Below are 27,000 nucleotides of genomic sequence, written 5' to 3'. Positions count from 1 at the left end.
TGACCCCTGGTGTAAACAATATCAACACATGGGCTCAGGAACACTTCAGAAAAACAATGTCAGTAACTACAGTTTGTCGCTATATCTGTAAGTGCAAGTTAAAACTCTACTATGCTAAGCGAAAGCCATTTATCAACAACACCCAGAAACTCCGCTTTGCATCAGGTTGGTGACCCCTGATGTAAACAATATCAACACATGGGCTCAGGAACACTTCAGAAAAACACTGTCAGTAACTACAGTTTGTCGCTATATCTGTAAGTGCAAGTTAAAACTCTACTATGCTAAGCGAAAGCCATTTATCAACAACACCCAGAAACGACGCTTTGCATCAGTCCATCTAAGATGGACTGATGCAAAGTATAAAAGTGTTCATATTGTTTTTGGAAACTGTAGATGCTGTGTCCTCTGGAGGAAAGGAACCATTCGGATTTTTATAGGCGCAAAGTACAAAAGCCAGCATCTGTGATGGTATGGGGATGTATTAGTGCCCAAGGCATGGGTTTTTGATTGAAACTTTTATTAGTAGATTGCACAGTTCATATTCTGTACAATTGACCGCTGAATAGTAACACCCGAATAAGTTTTTCAACTTGTTTAAGTCGGGGTTCACGTTAATTCATGGTAACTTAACCATCTGTGAAGACACCATTAATGTTGAAAGCTACACACAGGTTTTGGAGCAAAATCTATCTATCTATGTTGCCCTCCAAGCATGTGTTACAACAGCGTGGCTTCATAGTAAAAGAGTGCCAGAACTAGACTGGCCTGGCTGCAGTCCAGACCTGTCTCCCATTGGAAATGTGTGGCGCAATGAAGCCTAAAATACCACAAACGGAGACCCAGGACTGTTAACCAACTTGAGCTGTACATCAAGCAAGAATGGGAAATAATTCCACCTGAAAAGCTTCAAAAATTGGTCTCCTTAGTTCCCAAACGTTTACTGAGTGTTGTTAAAAGGAAAGGCCATGTAACACAGTGGTAAAAATGCCCATCTGCCAACTTTTTAGCAATGCGTTGCTGCCATTAAATTTTAAGTCAATGATTATTTGCAAAAAAAAATTATGTTTCTCAGGTCTAACATTAAATATCTCATCTTTGCAGTCTATTCAGTTAAATATAAGTTGAAAAGGATTTGCAAGACCATTGTATTCTGTTGTTATTTACAAATTACACAACATGTAAACTTCACTGGTTTGGGGTTTTGTATTTGTTGTGTGGCTAACAAGTGTGTGTGTGTGTGTGTGTGTCTTATGTCCGTGCAGGACCAGTACGTGTTTTTAAACCAGTGTGCAATGGACCTAATTCGATCAAGAACTGGGACCAATGTGGATCTAATCTACCAAAACACAGCTGCGCTCTCCATCTATGAGAATGTGGAACCCAAAAAAGTGTTTTATAAAACAGGATACAACAACGCATAAAAAGGTCAGCAGCAGCACTCAGGTATTCTATTTCAAATATGAAAATACTGGAGAAAAAAAAAACCCACCATTCCTCACATTCTTCATAGTTGTATTTGGAGATAGAATAAATACCAAAGATGTTAAATCATTTTAGTTTGTTAACCAAATATGAAATATTTGAAATATGTAGCTGTTCACTGTAACTATTACTGTCTTGATACTGTATATGATTTCTCAGGTATATTGGACACTGTATGGGTATTATTATGACTGACACTTAAAAGTGTAAAAAGGAAGGTGTCATCATTTGAACTGGTGGTCCTGTACCTCTTTAATGAACCAGCAGATGGCAGCAAAGTGACAACCATAAATTGTTTCAATGGCTTTGCTCCTAAATTTACTTTGAGCTGTGCAATAGATGTGTTTGTATTGGTATGCACTAATGTGAATAATGCACTGGATGCATTCATTTAAAAGGGTAAAATTATTTGTTTTCATCATTTGTGTATTATATCATACTATTTTTTTATGTATTTAACAATTCTATGCACAATTATGTTACTTCCTGCTGTATATCTTCCAACATCCCTGTTCACATATGAGATTAACATTGTTTTTATTTGCTAAACTAAATTTTTTCATGGGACCGGTACATTCTTTTGAAACATTATTCCAGTGTGATTTTGCTGTAATAAATCAAGACGTTTGGAAGCACTTACATTTTTAGGAAAGGACAGAAAACAGTAACAAGCAAGTGTACGTTGTCTTAATTATTATGTTTTATTTTTTTGTACTCTGTGTAATAATAAGATGCTTGCTGGTGCAATGCAAACCTGTAAATGGCACCCATTTTTTTATTTGTGTGGTAATGAAACAGATAGTATTCAGGAGAACTTTTGCTTGTTCATTTCTCTCCTTTGTATTTGCGGTTTTCTTTCAACGTGTTTTGGCAACGCTTTGTCACTATTTGCGCTGTTTTGTAACATAATGTTGCAAACGCATAAGATAAATAAATAAAAAACAAAAGGAATCATGTTGTAGACAGCTTTGGTTACCATAAAAAAAAAAAAAATTATATATATATATATTTCCTTGAATTGCTGCCGGGGCGTTAATTAATTTAAAACCTCTTCTCACTCCGGCCCTTACCAAAGGCATGTGGTAAAAGTAAGCATGCGCTAATTATTTTAAAACCTCTTCTCACTCCGGCACTTACCAAAGGTATGCAGTAAAAATGTGAGTGTGATGTAAGCTTGGACCTTAAATCCTACTGAATAGCTCTTAATCTTCTTCCCTTTATGCGATTTCAAATTACCGGTATTGAAATCAGCCTCCTCCATTTTGAAAATGATGACAGGGGAAGTGTCACTCGTGACGTCACGAGTTTGACCAGGCGGTAATACTAAGCATGCGCTAATTATTTTAAGAAGCGAGTTTGACCCGGCAGGAATTCAAGGCAGGCGCATACTATATGCCCTGCGGCAATTCAAGGGAATACGGTATGTGTGTATGTATATATATATATATATATATATATATATATATATATATATATATATATATATATATATATATATACACACACACACACACATCCTCATTGTAGCTTAGGCACCAGTTACAAAGAGAATAAGCCGGAGAAAGTGGATATATATATATATATATATATATACATATATATATATATATACATATATATATATATATATATATATATATATATATATACATATATATATATATATACATATATATATATATATACATATATATATATATATATATATATATATATATATATATATATATATATATATATATATATATATCATCCATTTTTTTATTTGTGTGGTAATTAAACAAATTACGATTCAGTTGAACCTTTGCTTGTTTATGTCTCCTGTATTCTTTCAATGTGTTTTTAGCAACGCTTTGCCACTAGAGGGCGCTTAATCATTTGTGCTGTTTTCAAGCATGTTGCAAACAAATAAAAAACAAAATAAATGATGCATACGCAACTTTCTTCAAAATATATTAAACAAATACAAAACAAAATAAATGATGCATACGCAACTTTCTTCAAAATATATTATATATATCCATCCATCCATCCATCATCTTCCGCTTATCCGAGGTCGGGTCGCGGGGGCAGCAGCCTAAGCAGGGAAGCCCAGACTTCCCTATCTCCAGCCACTTCGCCTAGCTCTTCCCGGGGGATCCCGAGGCGTTCCCAGGCCAGCCGGGAGACATAGTCTTCCCAACATGTCCTGGGTCTTCCCCGTGGCCTCCTACCAGCTGGACGTGCCCTAAACACCTCCCTAGGGAGGCGTTCGGGTGGCATCCTGACCAGATATATATATATATATATATATATATATATATATATATATATATATATATATATACACACACACATGTGGCATCCTAGGTGTTATCACGACTGACCTTGTGCTCTATTGCGGAATGATTAATCCCCTTCAACCTTTAGAATTTACTGGGTATAAATTTTAACTCTCTAAATGTCAAATATCCAGCAATACAACATAGTCATGTGTTTAGGAAATAGACTTTTTGTGAGTGTTTAATGACCACAATTTAACATATTTTTTAATTATTTGGCATTGACATATATATATATATATATATATAAATATATATATATATATATATATATATATATTTATACACACACACACTTTGGCAAACATGTAGGTCGGCACCTACAGTATGCTGGTGGCCATGGTCTGATGACCTCCAGGTGCAATGGCTCCTGTGATAGTGTTTACTCACATGTCTCCTCTGTAATCAGCCATGCAATCATTGTGACGCTTTGGCGACGCATTATGGATGCGCGTTGTCACCCCAAGGATGCACGAGGACCAGGAGGAGCCAAAATTGCAGGTAGGAGCTTGGTTTAATATACAAATAGTAAAATAACACTGGTCCAAAACAGCAAACGAAAGGCGTGCCTGAAGGCACGAGAAGCTAATGCTAACAAGCATCGAGTTCAAAGAGTCCAAAAGTCGACGTGCGGAGCGTACGCGAAGCTAAGACGAGACCTAACAATAGTAAAGAACATACAAGACACCAGCGTGAATGTTGCATGAAGCAAACAACGGGAGAAGGCAGGCTTAAATAAGGTCTCTAATGAAAAGCAGGTGTGCTAACAAAGGCAGGTGAACAAATCAAGTAACCATGGTGACAAAAACAAACAAGGAAGTGCACACACAAACTCAGCACCGGAAGAGTCCAAAACAATCCAAAAACCAAATGTATGATCCGGGTTAGCGGATCATAACACATTGCTCCATATAGTTGCATATGTGTGTATGTTGTGTGTGTGTGTGTGTGTGTGTTTGGTATTTCTGTACGTGGAGCCCCGAAGCACCCACGGGATCGGCGCCTATGGCCACCAGGACGCTGACACAAAAGCGCCCCCACCAGCGCGGCCAATAACCCCTGAGGCAGATGGCTCATCTGAGGAACGTTGGAAAGTAAACATAATAAAAGTAGTAAAATAGTAAGAACCATGTGTAGAAATAAATAATAAAAGGGTTAGGGTTATACTTTTCTAGTGCTGTTCTACCTTCAAAGTCAGGCCTGGGCAATTATTTTGACTCGCTAACATTATCAATCAATCAATCAATGTTTACTTATATAGCCCTAAATCACTAGTGTCTCAAAGGGCTGCACAAACCACCACGACATCATCGGTAGGCCCACATAAGGGCAAGGAAAACTCACACCCAGTGGGACATCGGTGACCATGATGACTATGAGAACCTTGGAAAGGACCACATAAGCCAGTACTTCATCCATGGCCACCGGACCGGACAGTTTGCACCCATGCAAGGAGTTCAAACATTAAGTGATGACCTGTTACGAGCCCCAATTATCAATCAATCAATCAATCAATCAATGTTTACTTATATAGCCCTAAATCACTAGTGTCTCAAAGGGCTGCACAAACCACAACACAAACCACTACGACATCATCGGTAGGCCTACATAAGGGCAAAGAAAACTTACACCGGGGGCGGCATAGCTCGGTTGGTAGAGCGGCCGTGCCAGGAACTTGAGGGTTGCAGGTTCGATTCCCGCTTCCGCCATCCTAGTCGCTGCCGTTGTGTCCTTGGGCAAGACACTTTACCCACCTGCTCCCAGTGCCACCCACACTGGTTTAAATGTAACTTAGATATTGGGTTTTCACTATGTAAAGCGCTTTGAGTCACTAGAGAAAAGCACTATATAAATATACTTCACTTCACCCAGTGGGACGTCGGTGACCATGATGACTATGAGAACCTTGGAAAGGACCACATAAGCCAGTTCTTCATCCATGGACCGGACCGGACCCCCTCCACAAGGGAGAGTGGGACATAGGAGAAAAAGAAAAGAAACGGCAGATCAACTGGTCTAGCCACATTTAGAGAAAAAAAATGGGGCCCGCTATATCTATTTTTAGGAACACTAATACAAAACCTCGCAATAATGTCTGATTGAATGCTAAAAACGTTATGACATACCGCTTTGAAAAACGCAATGGAATGTTTACGTTTTTCTATAAACAATAAAACACTGAATATTGACAAAATATGAATGTCACATCCCCTTTCGATCGAAATATTTTACAATCGAATGAAACACAACAAAAATGCAACAAACAGTGAAATATGAACGCAAAGGGTACACAATTAACCCACCTACAATATGATATATCTGATATTTGTTGAATTTCCCCCAGGGATCAATAAAGTACTTTTTATTCTATTCTATATATCACTAAGCTTTAGAACTTGGTTGTGAAAATCTCATTTCGCGTCTGTGGAAATGCTTCCCGGCCACACTGCTTGGTGCCTCGTCTGAGCTGCTGTGACGTAGATGACCATCCATTTTCTACCGCTTATTCCCTTTGGGATCGCGGGGGGCGCTGGTGCCTATCTCAGTTCCAATCGGGCAGAAGGCGGCGTACACCCTGGACAAGTCGCCACCTCATCACAAGGCCGGAGTACCCGCAGGGAACCCACGCAGTCACGGGGAGGACATGCAAACTCCACACAGAAAGATCCCGAGCCTGGGATTGAACCCAAGACTGCTCAGGACCTTCGTATTGTGAGGCAGATGCACGAACCCCCTGATCCACCGTGCTGCCCGAAAGTTAAAATTCATTACCATGAATTGATTAACGTGGACCCCGACTTAAACTTATTGGGGTGTTACCATTCAGTGGTCAATTGTACGGAATATGTACTGAACTGTGCAATCTACTAATAAAAGTCTCAATCAACCAAGTATTTCTGATTCTGGTTATGTAAACACTTTTAAATTCCACAAATTTGCAGTTAAATATTTTTTTAATCCCCGTTTTCCTATCTAAATCTAAAGACTTTGAATACTTATGTACTTTGTAGAAAATAATGTAATTAATATATATATATATATTTTATTATTTTTTTTTTATTTTTTTTTATTTTTTACTTTCATTTATAAATGTCAATATTTACAATCAAACAGACGAGAAACAATAATAAAAATAAGTACAAAAACAGTACAAAATAAAACAGCGCCAGGGGGTTGTAAATTCAAACTAACTAAAATAGAATCCATCCATCCATCCATTTTCTACCGCTTATTCCCTTTCGAGGTCACGGGGGGCGCTGGCGCCTATCTCAGCTACAGTCGGGCGGAAGGCGGGGTACACTCTGGACAAGTCACCACCTCATCGTAGGGCCAACACAGATAGACAGACAACATTCATAGAATCCAAAAAAATTAAATATATATATTTATATATACAAAATATACAAAGTGCAAAGCCATGGGCTCACTCAATTTCATTAAATAACTTAAATTTGGAACACACATTATCGTTTTCGCAGCATTTTAGAGAATAGAGTGTTTTAATGTAGAGCTCTAAATCTTTTTTAAACGTACAAAACACAGGTCGGGTATTGAGAAACTTACATTTATGAATAAAAATCTTCGCCAATAAAATAAGGAGGTTGCACATCGAGAGGAGCCAGATGAGGTAGTTCGGGCATCTGGTCAGGATGTCACCCGAACGCCTCCCTAGGGAGGTGTTTAGGGCACGTCCAACCGGTAGGAGGCCACGGGGAAGACCTAGGACACGTTGGGAAGACTTCGTCTCCCAGGTGGCCTGGGAACGCCTCGGGATCCCCCGGGAGGAGCTGGACTAAGTGGCTGGGGAGAGGGAAGTCTGGGCTTCCTTGCTTAGGCTGTTGCCCCCGCGACCTGACCTCGGATAAGCGGAAGAAGATGGATGGATGGTTGCATAGGTAAAATTAATTTTCAAATTTTTGTTCATACAGTGTAAAAACAAATATCACATCTTTAAAACAAAGCACACATTTGTCATGAATATTGTCGAGGATGAAGCGACAGATGCCCTGTCATGGTGATCGAGTGCTTTATTTAATCTTTTTAAGGTTGGAAACCAGAGGTTCTCAACCTTTTTTCAGTGATGTACCCCCTGTGAACATGTTTTTCATTCAAGTATACCCCCTAATCAGAGCAAAGCATTTTGGGTTGAAAAAAAGAGATAAAAAAGTAAAATACAGCACTATGTCATCAGTTTCTGATGTATTAAATTGTATAAAAGTGCAAAATATTGCTCATTTGTAGCGGTCTTTCTTGAACGATTTGTAAAAAAAAAGATATAAAAGTAACTAAAAACTTGTTGAAAACTAAACAAGTGATTCAATTATAAATAAAGATTTCTACACATGGAAGTAATCATCAACTTAAAGGCCTACTGAAACCCACTACTACCGACCACGCAGTCTGATAGTTTATATATCAATGATGAAATATTAACATTGCAACACATGCCAATACGGCCCTTTTAGTTTACTAAATTGCAATTTTAAATTCCGCGCGAAGTGTCCTATTGAAAACGTTGCGTATGATGACGTCACGGATTGTAGCGGACATTTTGTTCCAGCCCGATCCCAGCTATAAGTCGTCAGCTTTAATCGCATAATTACACAGTATTCTGGACATCTGTGTTGCTGAATCTTTTGCAATTTGTTCAATTAATAATGGAGACGTCAAAGAAGAAAGATGTAGGTGGGAAGTGGTGTATTGCGGCTGCCTTTAGCCACACAAACACAGCCGGTGTTTCCTTGTTTACATTCCCGATGGTGAAGCTTTACTATGGAACAGAGCGGTCAAGAGAACATGGTTCTCTACCACATGTCAACCGGCAGCTTTCGGTGAGAAATGTGTGGTAATAAGTCGGCTCTTACCGGAGACATGAACGGATAGCTTGCATCGTTCCTCGTGCAGCTGTCAAAGAGGCAGCTGCGGACTCTCTTGCCTCCTCCGACCGGCCGCCCCCAAACGTGGGATGCTTCCACCGTAAAGGACGGGGTAAAAAAGCCCAACCTGGCCTGACCGGATGCCTTCGCTTCACGTTGTTGAAACGTGGCTTCCCTCGGAGACACTGGCAGTCACCACACCCCTCCAACTTTATAATCTCACCAAAACACTAGTAACACAATAAGCAGATAAGGGATTTTCCAGAACGATCCTTGTAAATGTGTCTTATTAACATCTGAATCGCTCCCACTGCCCCGTCTTTTTGAATTTTTTATTTTTTTCCTAGTCCTTCAGTCTCACTATCCTCATCCACGAATCTTTCATCCTCGCTCAAATCAATGGGGAAATTGTTGGTTTCTCGGTTCGAATCGCTCACGCTGCTGGTGGCCATGATTGTAAACAATGTGAGGATGTGAGGAGCTCCACAACCCGTGACGTCACGCGCACATCGTCTGCTACTTCCGGTAGAGGCAAGGCTTTTTTATTAGCGACCAAAAGTCGCAAACTTTATCTTGGATGTTCTCTACTAAATATTTTCAGCAAAAATATGGCAATATCGCGAAATGATCAAGTATGACACACCTGCTATCCCTGTTTGAATATGTAAATATAATTTCAGTAGGCCTCTAAAGTGCCCTCTTTGGGGATTGTAATAGAGATCCATCTGGATTCATGAACTTAATTCCAAACATTCCTTCACAAAAAAAGAAATCTTTAACATCAATATTTATGAAACATGTCCAAAAAAAAAAATCTAGCTGTCAACACTGAATATTGCATTGTGGCATTTCGTTTCACAGTTTATGAACTTACATTCATATTTTGTTGAAGTAAATATATTTATAAACTGTTGCTAATTTTAGAATATTTAAAAAAAAATCTCACGTACCCCCTGGCACAGTGGTTCTCAACCTTTTTTCAGTGATGTACCCCCTGTGAACATGTTTTTAATTCAAGTACCCCCTAATCAGAGCAAAGCATTTTGTGTTGAAAAAAAGAGATAAAGAAGTAAATTACAGCACTATGGGCGGTATAACTCGGTTGGTAGAGTGGCCGTGCCAGCAACATGAGGGTTGCAGGTTCGATCCCCGCTTCTGCCATGCTAGTCACTGCCGTTGTGTCCTTGGGCAAGACACTTTACCCACCTGCTCCCAGTGCCACCCACACTGGTTCGAATATGTAACTTAGATATTGGGTTTTACTATGTAAAGTGCTTTGAGTCACTAGAGACAAGCGCTATATAAATGTAATTCACTTCACTTCGAATGTCATCAGTTTCTGATTTATTAAATTGTATAACGGGCTTCACGGTGTCAGAGGGGTTAGTGCATAGGTGTCAAACTCTGGCCCGCGGTTCATTTGGCCCTTGAGGCAATATGAAAACAACATTAAAGCTGGCCCGCCGGAATTATACAGCGCATTCACCGCTAATACTCATACTTGCCAACCTTCCCGATTTTCCCGGATTCCAAAATTTCAGTGCACCACCCGAAAATCTTCCGTGGCAACCATACTCCCGAATTTCTCCCGATTTCCACCCGGACGACAATATTGGGGACGTGCCGTAACGGCACTGCCTTTAGCGCCCTCTACACCCTGTCGTCACGTCCGCTTTTCCTTACATAGAAATAGCGTGCCAACCCAGTCACATAATCAATCAATCAATCAATCAATGTTTATTTATATAGCCCCAAATCACAAATGTCTCAAAGGACTGCACAAACCATTACGACTACAACATCCTCGGAAGAACCCACAAAAGGGCAAGGAAAACTCACACCCAGTGGGCAGGGAGAATTCACATCCAGTGGGACGCCAGTGACAATGCTGACTATGAGAAACCTTGGAGAGGACCTCAGATGTGGGCAACCCCCCCCCCCCTCTAGGGGACCGAAAGCAATGGATGCCGAGCGGGTCTAACATGATACTGTGAAAGTTCAATCCATAGTGGCTCCAACACAGCCGCGAGAGTTCAGTTCAAGCGGATCCAAGACAGCAGCGAGAGTCCCGTCCACAGGAAACCATCTCAAGCGGAGGCAGATCAGCAGCGTAAAGATGTCCCCAACCGATACAGGCGAGCGGTCCATCCTGGGTCCCGACGAGCGGTCCATCCTGGGTCTCGACTCTGGACAGCCAGTACTTCATCCATGGTCATCGGACCGGACCCCCTCCACAAGGGAGGGGGGGACATAGGAGAACTAAAAGAAGCGGCAGATCAACTGGTCTAAAAAGGAGGTCTAATTAAAGGCTAGAGTATACAGATGAGTTTTAAGGTGAGACTTAAATGCTTCTACTGAGGTAGCATCTCGAACTGTTACCGAGAGGGCATTCCAAAGTACTGGAGCCCGAACGGAAAACGCTCTTTAGCCTGCAGACTTTTTTTGGGCTCTAGGAATCACTAATATATGCGGCTTTTACATACACACGCACCAAAGTGAATGCCAAGCACACTTGGTCAACAGCCATACAGGTCACACTGAGGGTGGCCGTATAAACAACTTTAACACTGTTACAAACCAATTTCGGGAGAACATCCTCACCGTAACACAACAGAACAAATACCCAGAACCCCTTGCAGCACTAACTATTTTGGGACGCTACAATATACACCCTCCCCCTGCCCTCCCAAGCAATAATTAACGTTTTATTCATGCACTTCCACTTGCTACTTCAAGGCTTGAATGTTTGATTCATTCATTATTGTTATTTTATTTTCAAATGTATTATTAGGATGTGGAAAAAGTTTATTTTGATATTTACCTCAGAGGGCTGCAAATAGAAAAGAGGCATTCTATTTTTATTTAAATTTTATTTGATATACCATTGATATTTTTTTATTATTATTATTATTATTACTATTTAAAACTCAATTTTTGCATGTCACTATAAAGTTATATAAGCCTTGCTTGTTCAATATTCAATGCAAAACTTGTTTGGGTCCCTATTAAAAGGTTAATTTTTTTCAACCTTGGCCCGCGGCTTTGTTCAGTTTTAAATTTTGGCCCACTCTGTATTTGAGTTTGACACCCCTGGGTTAGTGCGTCTGCCTCACAATACAAAGGTCCTGAGTAGTCTGGGGTTCAATCCTGGGCTCGGGATCTTTCTGTGTGGAGTTTGCATGCTCTGTGGGTTCCCTCCGGGTACTCCGGCATCCTCCCACTTCCAAAGACATGCACTTGGGGATAGGTTGATTGGCAACACTAAATTGGCCCTAGTGTGTGAATGTGAGTGTGAATGTTGTCTGTCTATCTGTGTTGGCCCTGCGATGACGTAGCGACTTGTCCAGGGTGTACACCGCCTTCCGCCCGATTGTAGCTGAGATAGGCAACAGCGCCCCCCGCGACCCCCAAAGGATATAAGCGGTAGAAAATAGATGGATGGATGGATAAATTGTATAACAGTGCAAAATATTGCTCATTTGTAGTGGTCTTTCTTGAACTATTTGGAAAAAAATATATAAAAATAACTAAAAACTCGTTGAAAAATAAACAAGTGATTCAATCTTCTATGTGTGGAAAAGATTTCTACACATAGAAGTAATCATCAAAAAAGGTCTGTGGGCTATAGAGCGTTTTCATTTCGGGCTCCAGTACTCTGGAATGCCCTCCCGGTAAAAGTTTGAGATGCCACCTCAGTAGAAGCATTTAAGTCTCACCATAAAACTCATTTGTATACTCTAGCCTTTAAATAGACTCCCTTTTTCGACCAGTTGATCTGCCGTTTCTTTTCTTTTTCTCCTATGTCCCACTCTCCCTTGTGGAGGGGGTCCGGTCCGACCCAGTGGCCATGTACTGCTCGCCTGTGTATCGGCTGGGGACATCTCTGCGCTGCTGATCCGCCTCCGCTTGGGATGTTTTCCTGCTGAACGGGACTCTCGCTGCTGTGTTGGATCCGCTTTGGACTGGACTCTTGCGACTGTGTTGGATCCATTATGGATTGAACTTTCACAGTATCATGTTAGACCCGCTCGACATCCATTGCTTTCCTCCTCTCCAAGGTTCTCATAGTCATCATTGTCACCGACGTCCCACTGGGTGTGAGTTTTCCTTGCCCTTATGTGGGCCTACCGAGGACGTCGTAGTGGTTTGTGCAGCCCTTTGAGACACTAGTGATTTAGGCCTATATAATTCATGTTGATGACACAGGGCTTCACGGTGGCAGAGGGGTTAGTGCGTCTGCCTCACAATCCGAAGCTCCTGCAGTCCTGGGTTCAAATCCAGGCTCGGGATCTTTCTGTGTGGAGTTTGCATGTCCTCCCCGTGAATGCGTGGGTTCCCTCCGGGTACTCCGGCTTCCTCCCACTTCCAAAGACATGCACCTGGGGATAGGTTGATTGGCAACACTAAAATTGGCCCTAGTGTGTGAATGTTGTCTGTCTATCTGTGTTAGCCCTGCGATGAGGTGGCGACTTGTCCAAGGTGTACCCCGCCTTCCGCCCGATTGTAGCTGAGATAGGCGCCAGCGCCCCCCGCGACCCCGAAAGGGAATAAGCGGTAGAAAATGGATGGATGGATGGATAAGTAAACATTGATTGATTGATTGATTGAAGTAATCATCAACTTAAAGTGCCCTCTTTGGGGATTGTAATAGAGATCCTTTTGGATTCATGAACTTCATTCTAAACATTTCTTCACAAAAAAATAAATCTTTAACATCAATATTTGTGGAACATGTCCACAAAAAAAAATCTAGCTGTCAACACTGAATATTGCATTGTTGCATTTCTGTTCACAGTTTATGAACTTACATTCATATTGTGTTGAAGTATTATTCAATAAATCTATTTATAAAGGATTTTTGAATTGTTTCTACTTTTAGAATATTTTAGAAAAATCCCAGGTACCCCTTGGCATACCTTCAAGTACCCCCAGGGGTACGCGTACCCCCATTTGAGAACCACTGTTGTAAACAACAAAATAAAGGGAATAATTACCCGGATGTGAGGGAGGGACGACGCCGTCCACTGTTGTCATTCTCCCAATGACCGCTGGGGGCGCCAGGGCTGCCAGTGCAGCAGCAGCACAGTGGTCCCCGCTACTCCATATTGAGACAACAACTTCTCCAACAACACTCCTCGCCAGCAGCAATACTTGTGGCTATGACGCCCAACTCGGCACGGAGCTCGGACACGACGGCGTGAACCCGACCCACACACGGTGAGTAGTTTCGGCCAACTTGCTGTTTTTAGCGAACGTTACTGGTATTTGTTGCATTAAACGTGAATGCCACAGTGTTGCGTGGCAGATCCGCGCCTTTTTTTTCTCTCCTTTTTACGCCTGATTTACGTTACAATTAACTACTTAACGGTAAAACGTTCAAAGGAATTCGCCCACTCGTGCCCGTTGTGAGGCGGGTGGGGGGGGCTAATGTGCAGCTAGCTTAGCCGCACCAAATAACACTGTCGCCCCCACACCCTCTTTTATCCTGCCAATACTAAACATTTGACACCATTTATGTTCGCTCTGCTATTAAAGCACGTATTTACTTCACGGCTCTATGTGGATAGAAGTGGGCACCGTTAACCCATATAAGGGCACGCGTGACGTAGCACTTCCTTCAAATAGCACGTATTTACCATCATCCCTTAACATGATGCACAGGCTGCAGCGTGACGTCACCATCGGTCAAAGAGCCGTGGCGTGGCGAGGGACTCCAAAGACCAAGGAGTGGGCGGTAGACATTAAAAGCCTATTGAAATGAGATTTTCTTATTTAAACGTGGATAGCAGGTCCATTCTATGTGTCATACTTGATCATTTTGCGATATTGTCATATTTTTGCTGAAAGGATTTAGTAGAGAACATCGACGATGAAGTTCGCAACTTTCGGTGCTAAGACAAAAGCCTTGCCTCTACCGGAAGTCGCGGACGATGACGTCACATGTTTGATGGCTCCTCACATATTCACAATGTTTTTAAAGGGAGGCTACAAGCAAAAGTGCTATTCGGACCGAGAAAACGACAATTTCCCCATTAATTTGAGCGAGGATGAAAGATTTGTGGCTGAGGATATTGATAGCGACGGACTAGAAAGAAAAAACGCGATTGCATTGGGACGGATTCCGATGTTTTTAGACACATTTACTGGGTTAATTTTGGGAAATCCCTTATCCTTCTATTGTGTTGCTAGTATTTTAGTGAGTTAAATAGTACCTGATAGTTGGAAGGGTGTCTCCACGGGTGTCTTAGCCGCACCAAATAACACTGTCGCCCCCACACCCTCTTTTATCCTGCCAATACTAAACATTTGACACCATTTATGTTCGCTCTGCTATTAAAGCACGTATTTACTTCACGGCTCTATGTGGATAGAAGTGGGCACCGTTAACCCATATAAGGGCACGCGTGACGTAGCACTTCCTTCAAATAGCACGTATTTACCATCATCCCTTAACATGATGCACAGGCTGCAGCGTGACGTCACCATCGGTCAAAGAGCCGTGGCGTGGCGAGGGACTCCAAAGACCAAGGAGTGAGCGGTAGACATTAAAAGCCTATTGAAATGAGATTTTCTTATTTAAACGGGGATAGCAGGTCCATTCTATGTGTCATACTTGATCATTTCGCGATATTGTCATATTTTTGCTGAAAGGATTTAGTAGAGAACATCCACGATAAAGTTCGCAACTTTCGGTGCTAAGACAAAAGCCCTGCCTCTACCGGAAGTCGTGGACGATGACGTCACATGTTTGATGGCTCCTCACATATTCACAATGTTTTTAATGGGAGCCTCCAAGAAAAAGTGCTATTCGAACCGAGAAAACGACAATTTCCCCATTAATTTGAGCGAGGACGAAAGATTCGTGTTTGAGGATATTGATAGCGACGGACTAGAAAGAAAAAACGCGATTGCATTGGGACAGATTCCGATGTTTTTAGACACATTTACTGGGTTAATTTTGGGAAATCCCTTATCCTTCTATTGTGTTGCTAGTATTTTAGTGAGTTAAATAGTACCTGATAGTCGGAAGGGTGTCTCCACGGGTGTCTTAGCCGCACCAAATAACACTGTCGCCCCCACACCCTCTTTTATCCTGCCAATACTAAACATTTGACACCATTTATGTTCGCTCTGCTATTAAAACACGTATATACTTCACGGCTCTATGTGGATAGAAGTGGGCACCGTTAACCCATATAAGGGCACGCGTGACGTAGCACTTCCTTCAAATAGCACGTATTTACCATCATCCCTTAACATGATGCACAGGCTGCAGCGTGACGTCACCATCGGTCAAAGAGCCGTGGCGTGGCGAGGGACTCCAAAGACCAAGGAGTGAGCGGTAGACATTAAAAGCCTATTGAAATGAGCTTTTCTTATTCAAACGGGGATAGCAGGTCCATTCTATGTGTCATACTTGATCATTTCGCGATATTGTCATATTTTTGCTGAAAGGATTTAGTAGAGAACATCGACGATAAAGTTCGCAACTTTCGGTGCTAAGACAAAAGCCCTGCCTCTACCGGAAGTCGCGGACGATGACGTCACATGTTTGATGGCTCCTCACATATTCACAATGTTTTTAACGGGAGCCTCCAAGCAAAAGTGCTATTCGAACCGTGAAAACGACAATTTCCCCATTATTTTGAGCGAGGATGAAAGATTTGTGGCTGAGGATATTGATAGCGAAGGACAAGAAAAAAAATAAAATAAATAAAGTTAAAAAGAAAAAAGGCGATTGCATTGTGAGCGATTCAGATGTTTTTAGACACATTTACTAGAATTCTGGGAAATCCCTTATCTTTCTATTGTGTTGCTAGTGTTTTAGTGTTATTATATAGTACCTGATAGTCAGAGGGGTGTATCTACGGGTGTCTTGACGCCAGTCTCTGAGGGAATAAGTCACGGCAGCAGCTGCACGACAGAAGCTCCGCGGATCTCCGGTAAGAGGCGACTTTTTACCACAATTTTCTCACCGAAACCTGCCGGTTGACAAGTGGTTGGGATCCACGTTCGCTTGACTGCTCTAATCCAAAGTAAAGCTTCACCTCCGGGAATTTTAAACAAGGAAACACTGTGTGTTTGTGTGGCTAAAGGTTAAAGCTTCCCACCTCCATCTTTCTATTTTGACTTCGCCATTATTAATTGAACAAATTGCAAAAGATTCAGCAACACAGATGTCCAGAATACTGTGTAATTGCGTGATGAAAGGAGACGAATTTTAGCCGCTAGTGGTGCTGCGCTAATATGTCCCCTTCAACTCGAGACGTCACGCGCACGTGTCATCATTCCGCGACGTTTTCAACAGGACACTTCGCGGGAAATTTAAAATTGCAATTTAGTAAACTAAACCGGCCGTATTGGCATGTGTTGCAATGTTAATATTTCATCATTGATATATAAACCACGCAGTCGGATAGTTTATATATCAATGATGAAATATTAACATTGCAACACATGCCAATACGGCCGGTTTGGTTTACTAAATTACAATTTTAAATTTCCCGGGAGTTTCGTCTGCGAAATGTCGTGTAATGATGACGTGTACGCAAGACGTCACGGGTTTTTAGGAAGTATGAGATTTTCTTATTTAAACGGGGATAGCAGGTCCATTCTATGTGTCATACTTGATCATTTCGCGATATTGCCATATTTTTGCTGAAAGGATTTAGTAGAGAACATCCACGATAAAGTTCGCAACTTTCGGTGCTAAGACAAAAGCCCTGCCTCTACCGGAAGTCGCGGACGATGACGTCACATGTTTGATGGCTCCTCACATATTCACAATGTTTTTAACGGGAGCCTCCAAGAAAAAGTGCTATTCGGACCGAAAAAACAACAATTTCCCCATTATTTTGAGCGAGGATGAAAGATTTGTGGCTGAGGATATTGATAGCGAAGGACAAGAAAAAAAATAAAATAAATAAAGTTAAAAAGAAAAAAGGCGATTGCATTGTGAGCGATTCAGATGTTTTTAGACACATTTATTAGAATTCTGGGAAATCCCTTATCTTTCTACTGTGTTGCTAGTGTTTTAGTGTTATTATATATTACCTGATAGTCGGAGAGGTGTATCTACGGGTGTCTTGACGCCAGTCTCTGAGGGAATAAGTCACAGCAGCAGCTGCACGACAGAAGCTCCGCGGATCTCCGGTAAGAGGCGACTTTTTACCACAATTTTCTCACCGAAACCTGCCGGTTGACAAGTGGTTGGGATCCACGTTCGCTTGACTGCTCTAATCCAAAGTAAAGCTTCACCTCCGGGAATTTTAAACAAGGAAACACTGTGTGTTTGTGTGGCTAAAGGTTAAAGCTTCCCACCTCCATCTTTCTACTTTGACTTCGCCATTATTAATTGAACAAATTGCAAAAGATTCAGCAACACAGATGTCCAGAATACTGTGTAATTGCGTGATGAAAGGAGACAAATTTTAGCCGCTAGTGGTGCTGCGCTAATATGTCCCCTTCAACTCGAGACGTCACGCGCATGCGTCATCATTCCGCGACGTTTTCAACAGGAAACTCCGCAGGAAATTTAAAATTGCAATTTAGTAAACTAAACCGGCCGTATTGGCATGTGTTGCAATGTTAATATTTCATCATTGATATATAAACCACGCAGTCGGATAGTTCATATATCAATGATGAAATATTAACATTGCAACACATGCCAATACGGCCGGTTTGGTTTACTAAATTACAATTTTAAATTTCCCGGGAGTTTCGTCTGCGAAATGTCGTGTAATGATGACGTGTACGCAAGACGTCACGGGTTTTTAGGAAGTATGAGATTTTCTTATTTAAACGGGGATAGCAGGTCCATTCTATGTGTCATACTTGATCATTTCGCGATATTGCCATATTTTTGCTGAAAGGATTTAGTAGAGAACATCCACGATAAAGTTCGCAACTTTCGGTGCTAAGACAAAAGCCCTGCCTCTACCGGAAGTCGCAGACTATGACGTCACATGTTTGATGGCTCCTCACATATTCACAATGTTTTTAATGGGAGCCTCCAAGAAAAAGTGCTATTCGGACCGAGAAAACGCCAATTTCCCCATTAATTTGAGCGAGGACGAAAGATTCGTGTTTGAGGTTATTGATAGCGACGGACTAGAAAGAAAAAAACGCGATTGCATTGGGACGGATTCCGATGTTTTTAGACACATTTACTAGGTTAATTTTGGGAAATCCCTTATCCTTCTATTGTGTTGCTAGTATTTTAGTGAGTTAAATAGTACCTGATAGTCGGAAGGGTGTCTCCACGGGTGTCTTAGCCGCACCACATAACACTGTCGCCCCCACACCCTCTTTTATCCTGCCAATACTAAACATTTGACACCATTTATGTTCGCTCTGCTATTAAAGCACGTATTTACTTCACGGCTCTATGTGGATAGAAGTGGGCACCGTTAACCCATATAAGGGCACGCGTGACGTAGCACTTCCTTCAAATAGCACGTATTTACCATCATCCCTTAACATGATGCACAGGCTGCAGCGTGACGTCACCATCGGTCAAAGAGCCGTGGCGTGGCGAGGGACTCCAAAGACCAAGGAGTGGGCGGTAGACATTAAAAGCCTATTGAAATGAGATTTTCTTATTTAAACGGGGATAGCAGGTCCATTCTATGTGTCATACTTGATCATTTCGCGATATTGTCATATTTTTGCTGAAAGGATTTAGTAGAGAACATCGACAATAAAGTTCGCAACTTTCGGTGCTAAGACAAAAGCCCTGCCTCTACCGGAAGTCGCGGACGATGACGTCACATGTTTGATGGCTCCTCACATATTCACAATGTTTTTAACGGGAGCCTCCAAGAAAAAGTGCTATTCGAACCGAGAAAACGACATATTTCCCCATTAATTTGAGCGAGGATGAAAGATTCGTGTTTATATTGATAGAAAAAATGCGATTGCATTGGGACGGATTCCGATGTTTTTAGACACATTTACTAGGTTAATTCTGGGAAATCCCTTATCTTTCTATTGTGTTGCTAGTGTTTTAGTGAGTTAAATAGTACCTGATAGTTGGAAGGGTGTCTCCACGGGTGTCTTGACACGCAGTGTCTCGGGGGAGTCGACGGCAGCTATGGACAGCACAAGCTCAGCTTTTCTTCGGTAAGAACTGACTTTTTAACCACAATTTTGTCAACGAAACCTGCTGGTTGACATTCGGTAGGGATCCATGTTCGCTTCACCGCGCTCTGATCCATAGGAAAGTTTCACCTCCAGGAATTTTAAACTAGGAATCACAGTGTGTTTGTGTGGCTAAAGGCTTGAGCTTCCCAACTCCAACTTTCTACTGTGACTTCTCCAATATTAATTGAACACATTGCGAAAGATTCAGCAACACAGATGTCCAAAATACTGTATAATTATGCCGTTAAAGCAGACGACTTTTGGCTGTGTGTGCGCGCAGCGCTCATACTTCCTAAAAACCGGTGACGTCTTGCGTACACGTCATCATTACACGACGTTTCGCAGACGAAACTCCCGGGAAATTTAAAATTGCAATTTAGTAAACCAAACCGGCCGTATTGGCATGTGTTGCAATGTTAATATTTCATCATCGATATATAAACTATCCGACTGCGTGGTTTATATATCATGATGAAATATTAACATTGCAACACATGCCAATACGGCCGGTTTGGTTTACTAAATTGCAATTTTAAATTTCCTGCGGAGTTTCCTGTTGAAAACGTCGCGGAATGATGACACGTGCGCGTGACGTCTCGAGTTGAAGGGGACATATTAGCGCAGCACCACTAGCGGCTAAAAGTCGTCTCCTTTCATCACGCAATTACACAGTATTCTGGACATCTGTTTTGCTGAATCTTTTGCAATTTGTTCAATTAATAAAGGCGAAGTCAAAGTAGAAAGATGGAGGTGGGAAGCTTTAACCTTTAGCCACACAAACACACAGTGTTTCCTTGTTTAAAATTCCCGGAGGTGAAGCTTTACTTTGGATTAGAGCGGTCAAGCGAACGTGGATCCCGACCACTTGTCAACCGGCAGGTTTCGGTGAGAAAATTGTGGTAAAAAGTCGCCTCTTACCGGAGATCCGCGGAGCTTCTGTCGTGCAGCTGCTGCCGTGACTTATTCCCTCAGAGACTGGCATCAAAACACCCGTAGATACACCCCTCCGACTATCAGGTACTATATAATAACACTAAAACACTAGCAACACAATAGAAAGATAAGGGATTTCCCAGAATTCTAGTAAACGTGTCTAAAAACATCTGAATCGCTCACAATGCAATCGCCTTTTTTCTTTTTAACTTTATTTATTTTATTTTTTTTCTTGTCCTTCGCTATCAATATCCTCAGCCACAAATCTTTCATCCTCGCTCAAATTAATGGGGAAATTGTCGTTTTCTCGGTCTGAATAGCTCATTTTGTTGGAGGCTCCCATTATAAACAGTGTGAGGATGTGAGGAGCCATCAAGGGGTGACGTCATCGTCTGTGACTTCCGGTAAAGGCAAGGCTTTTTTATTAGCGACCAAATGTTGCAAATTGTAATCGTCGATGTTCTCTGCTAAATCCTTTCAGCAAAAATATGGCAATATCGCGAAATGATCAAGTATGACACATAGAATGGACCTGCTATCCCCGTTTAAATAAGAAAATCTCATTTCGGTAGGCCTTTAAAGGCCTACTGAAATGAAAACTGGCCATACTTGATCATCTCGCGATAATGACATATTTTTGCTGAAAGGATTTAGTAGAGAACATCGACAATAAAGTTCGCAACTTTTGGTCGCTAATAAAAAAGCCTTGCCTGTACCGGAAGTCGAAGACGATGTGCGCGTGATGTCACCGGTTTGAGGGATCCTCACATCCTCACATTGTTTATAATGTGAGCCACCAGCAGTAAGAGCAATTCGGACCGAGAAAGCGACGATTTCCCCATTAATTTGAACGAGGATGAAAGATTTGTGGATGAGGAAAGTTAGAGTGAAGCACAAAAAAAAAAAAAAAAAAAGGCGACAGCTGCAGGCGGCGGTAGTGGGAGAGTTTCAGATGTAATTAGACACATTCACTAGGGTAATTCTGGAAAATCCCCTATCTGCTTATTGCGTTAATAGTATTTTAGTGAGATTATAAAGTCATACCTAAAAGTCAGATGGCTGCGGTGAATGCCAGTGTCTCTGAGAGAAGCCGAGGAGCCAAGATCACAGCTGCCTTTTTGAGCTGCAGGATGAGGTCGCATAATCCACTCAAGTCTCCGGTAAGAGTCAACCTAATATCCCAATTTCCCCATCCAAAAACTTGCTGGTTGACGTAGAGAAACATGTTCGCTTGACTGCTCTGTGTTAAAGCTTCACAACAAACAAAGAAACACCGGCTGTGTTTTGGTGCTAAAGGCAGCTGCAATCCGCCGCTTTCCACCAACAGCATTCTTCTTTATAGTCTCCATTATTAATTGAACAAATTGCAAAAGATTCAGCAACACAGATGTCCAAAATACTGTGTAAATGCGCAATGAAAAGAGATGGCTTTTAGCCGTAAGTGGTGCTGGGCTAATATGTCCCCTCCAACCAATAACGTCCAGACACGCATCATCATACGTGTCATCATTCCGCAATGTTTTCAACAGGAAACTGCGGGAAATTTCAAATTGTAATTTAGTAAACTAAAAAGGCCGTATTGGCATGTGTTGCAATGTTAATATTTCATCATTGATATATAAACTATCAGACTGCGTGGTCGGTAGTAGTGGGTTTCAGTAGGTCTTAAAAATAGCATAACGTGTAGGCGTTGTCAAGCCGTTTCTTTTTAGGGCAGTGTTTTTCAACCACTGTGCCGCGGCACACTTGCCGTGAGATTGATTGATTGAAACTTTTATTACAGGGCTGGGCGATACTGCCTTTTTTAATATCGCAATATTTTTAGGCCATATCGCGATATACGATATATATTACAGTATTTTGCCTTGGCCTTGAATGAACACTTGATGCATATAATTACAGCAGTATGATGATTATATGTGTATACATTAAAACATTCTTTTTCATACTGCATTCATATATGCTACTGTTAAACTTTCATACAGAGAGGGAAATCACAACTAAGTCAAATGACCAAAAGTGTATTTATTAAAGTGTTTAAGCAATGGCACAAACATTTAAGTCATTTCCAAAACATAAAGTGCAAGATTGTCAGAGACATTTTAAGTGTCAAATAAAAATGAGCTGCATAATAGGAAATCAAATAGTATTCGTCCTTCACTATGTGGTATGTTATGGATGACACCAATGTACTCTGTTCTGATGTGGACTTGCAGCAGCTCCTGAGGACCGTCACCATGGAGATGTATAAACTAAAAAAATGGTTTGATGCTAATAAATTATCATTGAACCTAAATAAAACTAACTTTATGTTATTTGGAAATAAGAGAAATGATATAGATGTAAAATTGTATATAGACAATGTTAGTATAGAAAGAGTAAACAAAATCAAATTTTTGGGTGTGATCTTGGACCAAAGGATCTGCTGGAAGCCACACATTACATACATCAAAGGGAAGTTGGCCAGAAGTATTGCTGTCCTGGGTAAAACAAGGCACATTCTTAATCAAAAAACATTACACACTCTTTATTGTACACTTGTTTTACCATATTTGAGTTACTGTCTAGAAGTTTGGGGAAATACATATAAGACGAACATCCAACCACTATTCATAATGCAAAAAAGGGCCATCAGACTGATACATAACACAGGACCCCGAGAACACACTAATGGATTATTTATAAAAACATTTGATTTAAAACTACCAGATCTCATCCAACTCAAGACTGCCCAAATGATTTATAAAGCAAGTAAAGATTTACTTCCAACAGGGTTACAGAGAAGATTTTTACAAAGAGAAGGGAATTATAATTTAAGAGGAGAACTACTTTTTAAGATCCAATATTGTAGAACAACGCAGAAACGAATGAGTATAACAATAGCAGGGGTTAAAATATGGAACTGTTTAAAGGATGAAATAAAACACAGCACCAACATAAACCAGTTTAAAAAGCTTTTTAAATCATTTATCATTAGTAAATATAAGAAAGAAGAGCAAACATTTTTTTAGAAAGACAATAATATATATGTATATAAATACAATGTATGATTTCATAATTATACATATAGGTTATATTAAAATGTATATATTACCACTTTATATGGAATTTAAATGAATTGTGTATGTATAATGTATGTATGTATGTGTGTATATGTGTATGTATATGTATATATATATATATGTGTGTGTATGTATGTATGTGTATATGTATATATATATATGTGTGTGTATGTATATGTATATATATATATATATAAGTGTACAAATGTATATGTTTGATTTAAATGTTAAACTATGTATATGAGACGTGTGCTACATATATGTTGCTTATATATTGTTTAAAAAAAAAAAAAAGTAATATAAGTGAAGCATGTTTTAGATTTTATATATTTTGAAGCTTGTTCTTGTTGTGATGGGGTAGGTTTATATAAGCGTTGCTTCAACCTACACCCTTTCGGCTCAATCATTGCTCAAATGAGTGTTTTTTTTTTTTTTGTTTTTTTTTTTTTTTTTGTTTTTGTTTTTGTTTTTCTTTTCTTGTTGTTGTTCTTTGTTTTATGTGAAGATTGCCGAAATAAAATACATTGATTGATTGATTGATTGATTGAAGGTTATGAAATTCTCTTCATTCTCTAGCGAGTGAATTTTCAAATGATGCTACATATTAGTAGTAATGCTACTTTTTATAGCAACGCTTTCCCCCCCCCCCCCCCACACATGACAAATTACGGTTGTCTGCTCACCATATTCCCACTTGAAGCCTAACCACCGCCAGACGATTGAAACCCTGCTGTTTTTATTGGGAATTAAGTCTTCCTTCACTTGTTATCAGATCCGCACTTTCTTTCTCTCGTACGGCTACGTTAGCAGCTAACATAGCCCAGTATGCTACCTCTCTGCTCTGCGAGGGCGGACACGTATATGACGTATGAATCAACAGTATGTGACGTATGAAAGAATGTGTGCCTGTTTGTCTGTGGAGAAGGAAAGACAGGAAAGAGTGAGAAGAGCCTGAAGTGTACTCTCGCAGCTAAAAGCAACTGCGTGAAAACTTATACTCGAATATTACGATATAGTCATTTTCTATATCGCACAGAGACAAACCCGCGATATATCGTATATATCGATATATCGCCCAGCCCTATTTTATTAGTAGATTGCAAAGGAAGAGAACACGTTGTATGGAACTTTACAGCAGGGGTCTCAAACTCATTGGGCGCAAGAAAATATTTCTTAAAAAAATGTTGCATACTCCTCAGCATGTATAATGACGTTTCAAATTGTATTCCTTGTGCACCGCAACTTTCTCTGTGCAAATAAAACATGTCGGGGTGCTCAACAAATAAATATTGCATCTCCCACTTTTCCTGGAATTGTCGTTGCTCATTACTAACCCTTCAATTCACTGCAGGCTTTGAAAATGACATTTTTGGGGTTGTGGAATATATTTGCATTTAGCCGACGAATGGAGAGTAATTGTATTTCCGCAATGTGTCGTTCCGCTTTTCCTCCCTACAGCAACACGGCGGGCGGCGGATAATAACCGGGAAAGTACCGGTATTGCGAGCGCAAAAAAGTGACTGTTCCCAGAGTGTTATCCGGCTTCATATAGAAATATATGTAGTGTTCATCGTGTGAGGCAATGCAAATTAAACAATAAAAAAAACAAATAACGGTTTGAATTGGTCCAGGTTATCGGGGACCGTTATTACTGACGGACAGGTGTCGCGGTGTGACTGCAGCCAGGCACGTAAGAAAACCCTCGTCTCTATGGCAACGTCTCTGTCGCTTTCACTCATTTGCCGCTTTTCCACTAACGCAGGGGTAGGCAACCCAGAACGTTGAAAGAGCCATTTTGGACCCAAATAACGTAACGCTGTTAAGTGCCATTCATATAAAACGTGCAGGCCGCACTAACATTAATCTTTCATATTGAGGTGGAGGCTGCAAAATAACGTCTCGCGGGCCGCTTGTCTGAGACCCCTGCTTTACAGTTTACACAGTACAGTACATATTCCGTTCAATTGACCACTAAATGGTAACAAAGGTCTTAACTCATTCTCCTTCTATGCCAGATCAATATGAAATGCACTTCCAACAGGTGTAAAAGAAAGTGCATCTCTATCCTCCTTCAAAAGCGCACTAAAAGAACACCTCCAGGCAACTACAACCCTAACCTAACACCCTCCCCCCTCCACATCCCACCACCCTGTATTGTAAATAATCAAATGTATATACTTGTTCTTATGCTTTCTGCACTCACTATGTTCACTGTTTGCCGTACATACCCTGCGAAGTGAGACCTACACTGTTATAATATCCATTTCTCAGATTATTTAATTGTTGATGACTGAAGTATGCTGATAGCAACCCAACCTAAACTCCCCTGCTCCAACACCCCCCGTACTGTAAATAATTGAATGAATATACTCTGATGATTAACTTGTGTGATGACTGTATTATGCTGATAGTATATATTTGAACCAAGAATTAACGTGGACCCTGACTTAAACGTATCCTGGTGTTTTGATTGGTTGATTGAAACTTTTATTAGTAGATTGCACAGTACAGTACATATTCCGTACAATTGACCACTAAATGGTAACACTCGAATAAATTTTTCAACTTGTTTAAGTCGGGGTCCATGTTAATCAATTCATGGTACAAATATACACTAACAAGAATTAAGAAGTGGAGAAGTGGGTCGGAGTGAAGTATCCTGACTAGCTGGTTCTGGATACAGTCTGGTGTGCCGTGGGAGATTATGTATGTACAGAAATACTTTTTGGTACAGGTACTGGTACCAAAATATTGGTATCTGGACAACACTAGTTTACACCTACCTATGGGCAATGTACAGGTGAAACTCCCAAAACTACCTAATTTATCATTGGGGGGGGGGGGGATTTAGAGGGAAAAAAAGTGTCTGGGAGCCGGTATATCTGATTTTTACGAACACTAATACAAAACCTCATTATAATGTCTGATTGAATGCTAAAAATGTTATGACAGACCACCTTAAAAAACAGAATGACTATAAGGCATATTATTTTATGTGTGCCTTATAGTCAGAAAAGTATGGTATGACTAAAGTGAGGATTAATTCTATTTGTGCTTACCGACAGTTTGATCTGGTACATCGTGTAATAAGTGTGACCAGTAGATGGCATCCACACATACAAAAATACATAGGTGTGGATTGCATGCTGATGCCTGTTCAATAAATTACACAAGTAG

General features: G+C 40.7%; 2 protein-coding genes and 1 long non-coding RNA gene across 9 annotated transcripts in view; 2 read left to right on the top strand and 1 right to left on the bottom strand.

Moving 5' to 3' along the window:
• LOC133563570 (receptor-type tyrosine-protein phosphatase eta-like) overlaps window positions 1–2,436 on the top strand; it is a 115,261-nt gene extending 112,825 nt beyond the window's left edge. For both annotated transcript variants that reach the window (XM_061917748.1, XM_061917747.1), the window contains exon 30: window positions 1,266–2,436. In XM_061917748.1, coding sequence (XP_061773732.1) covers window positions 1,266–1,424 — 159 coding nt within the window. In that variant the 3' untranslated portion in view covers window positions 1,425–2,436. The remainder of the gene's footprint in view (window positions 1–1,265) is intronic.
• LOC133563571 (uncharacterized) overlaps window positions 1–4,637 on the bottom strand; it is a 54,332-nt gene extending 49,695 nt beyond the window's left edge. Inside the window, exon 1 of the long non-coding RNA XR_009809065.1 lies at window positions 4,197–4,637. This is a non-coding gene — a long non-coding RNA (uncharacterized LOC133563571). The remainder of the gene's footprint in view (window positions 1–4,196) is intronic.
• A 9,062-nt stretch (window positions 4,638–13,699) lies between these two features.
• Window positions 13,700–27,000, top strand: part of osbpl5 (oxysterol binding protein-like 5) — a 92,841-nt gene continuing 79,540 nt past the window's right edge. For 4 of the 6 annotated variants that reach the window (XM_061917779.1, XM_061917778.1, XM_061917777.1 and 1 more), the window contains exon 1: window positions 13,756–13,900. Coding sequence is in view for 2 of the 6 variants with exons in the window: in XM_061917775.1 (XP_061773759.1) it covers window positions 13,725–13,900 (176 nt within the window). In the remaining 4 variants the exon portion in view is untranslated. Of the gene's footprint in view, window positions 13,901–27,000 lie in introns of all 6 variants that reach the window. The other 2 variants (XM_061917775.1, XM_061917774.1) reach the window with 1 other exon arrangement.

Source organism: Nerophis ophidion, linkage group LG12, assembly GCF_033978795.1.
Source record: "Nerophis ophidion isolate RoL-2023_Sa linkage group LG12, RoL_Noph_v1.0, whole genome shotgun sequence".
Classification (NCBI taxonomy): Eukaryota; Metazoa; Chordata; class Actinopteri; order Syngnathiformes; family Syngnathidae; genus Nerophis; species Nerophis ophidion.
The sequence above is the reverse complement of the archived record's forward strand: the minus strand, read 5'-3'. Positions and strand labels throughout refer to the sequence as shown.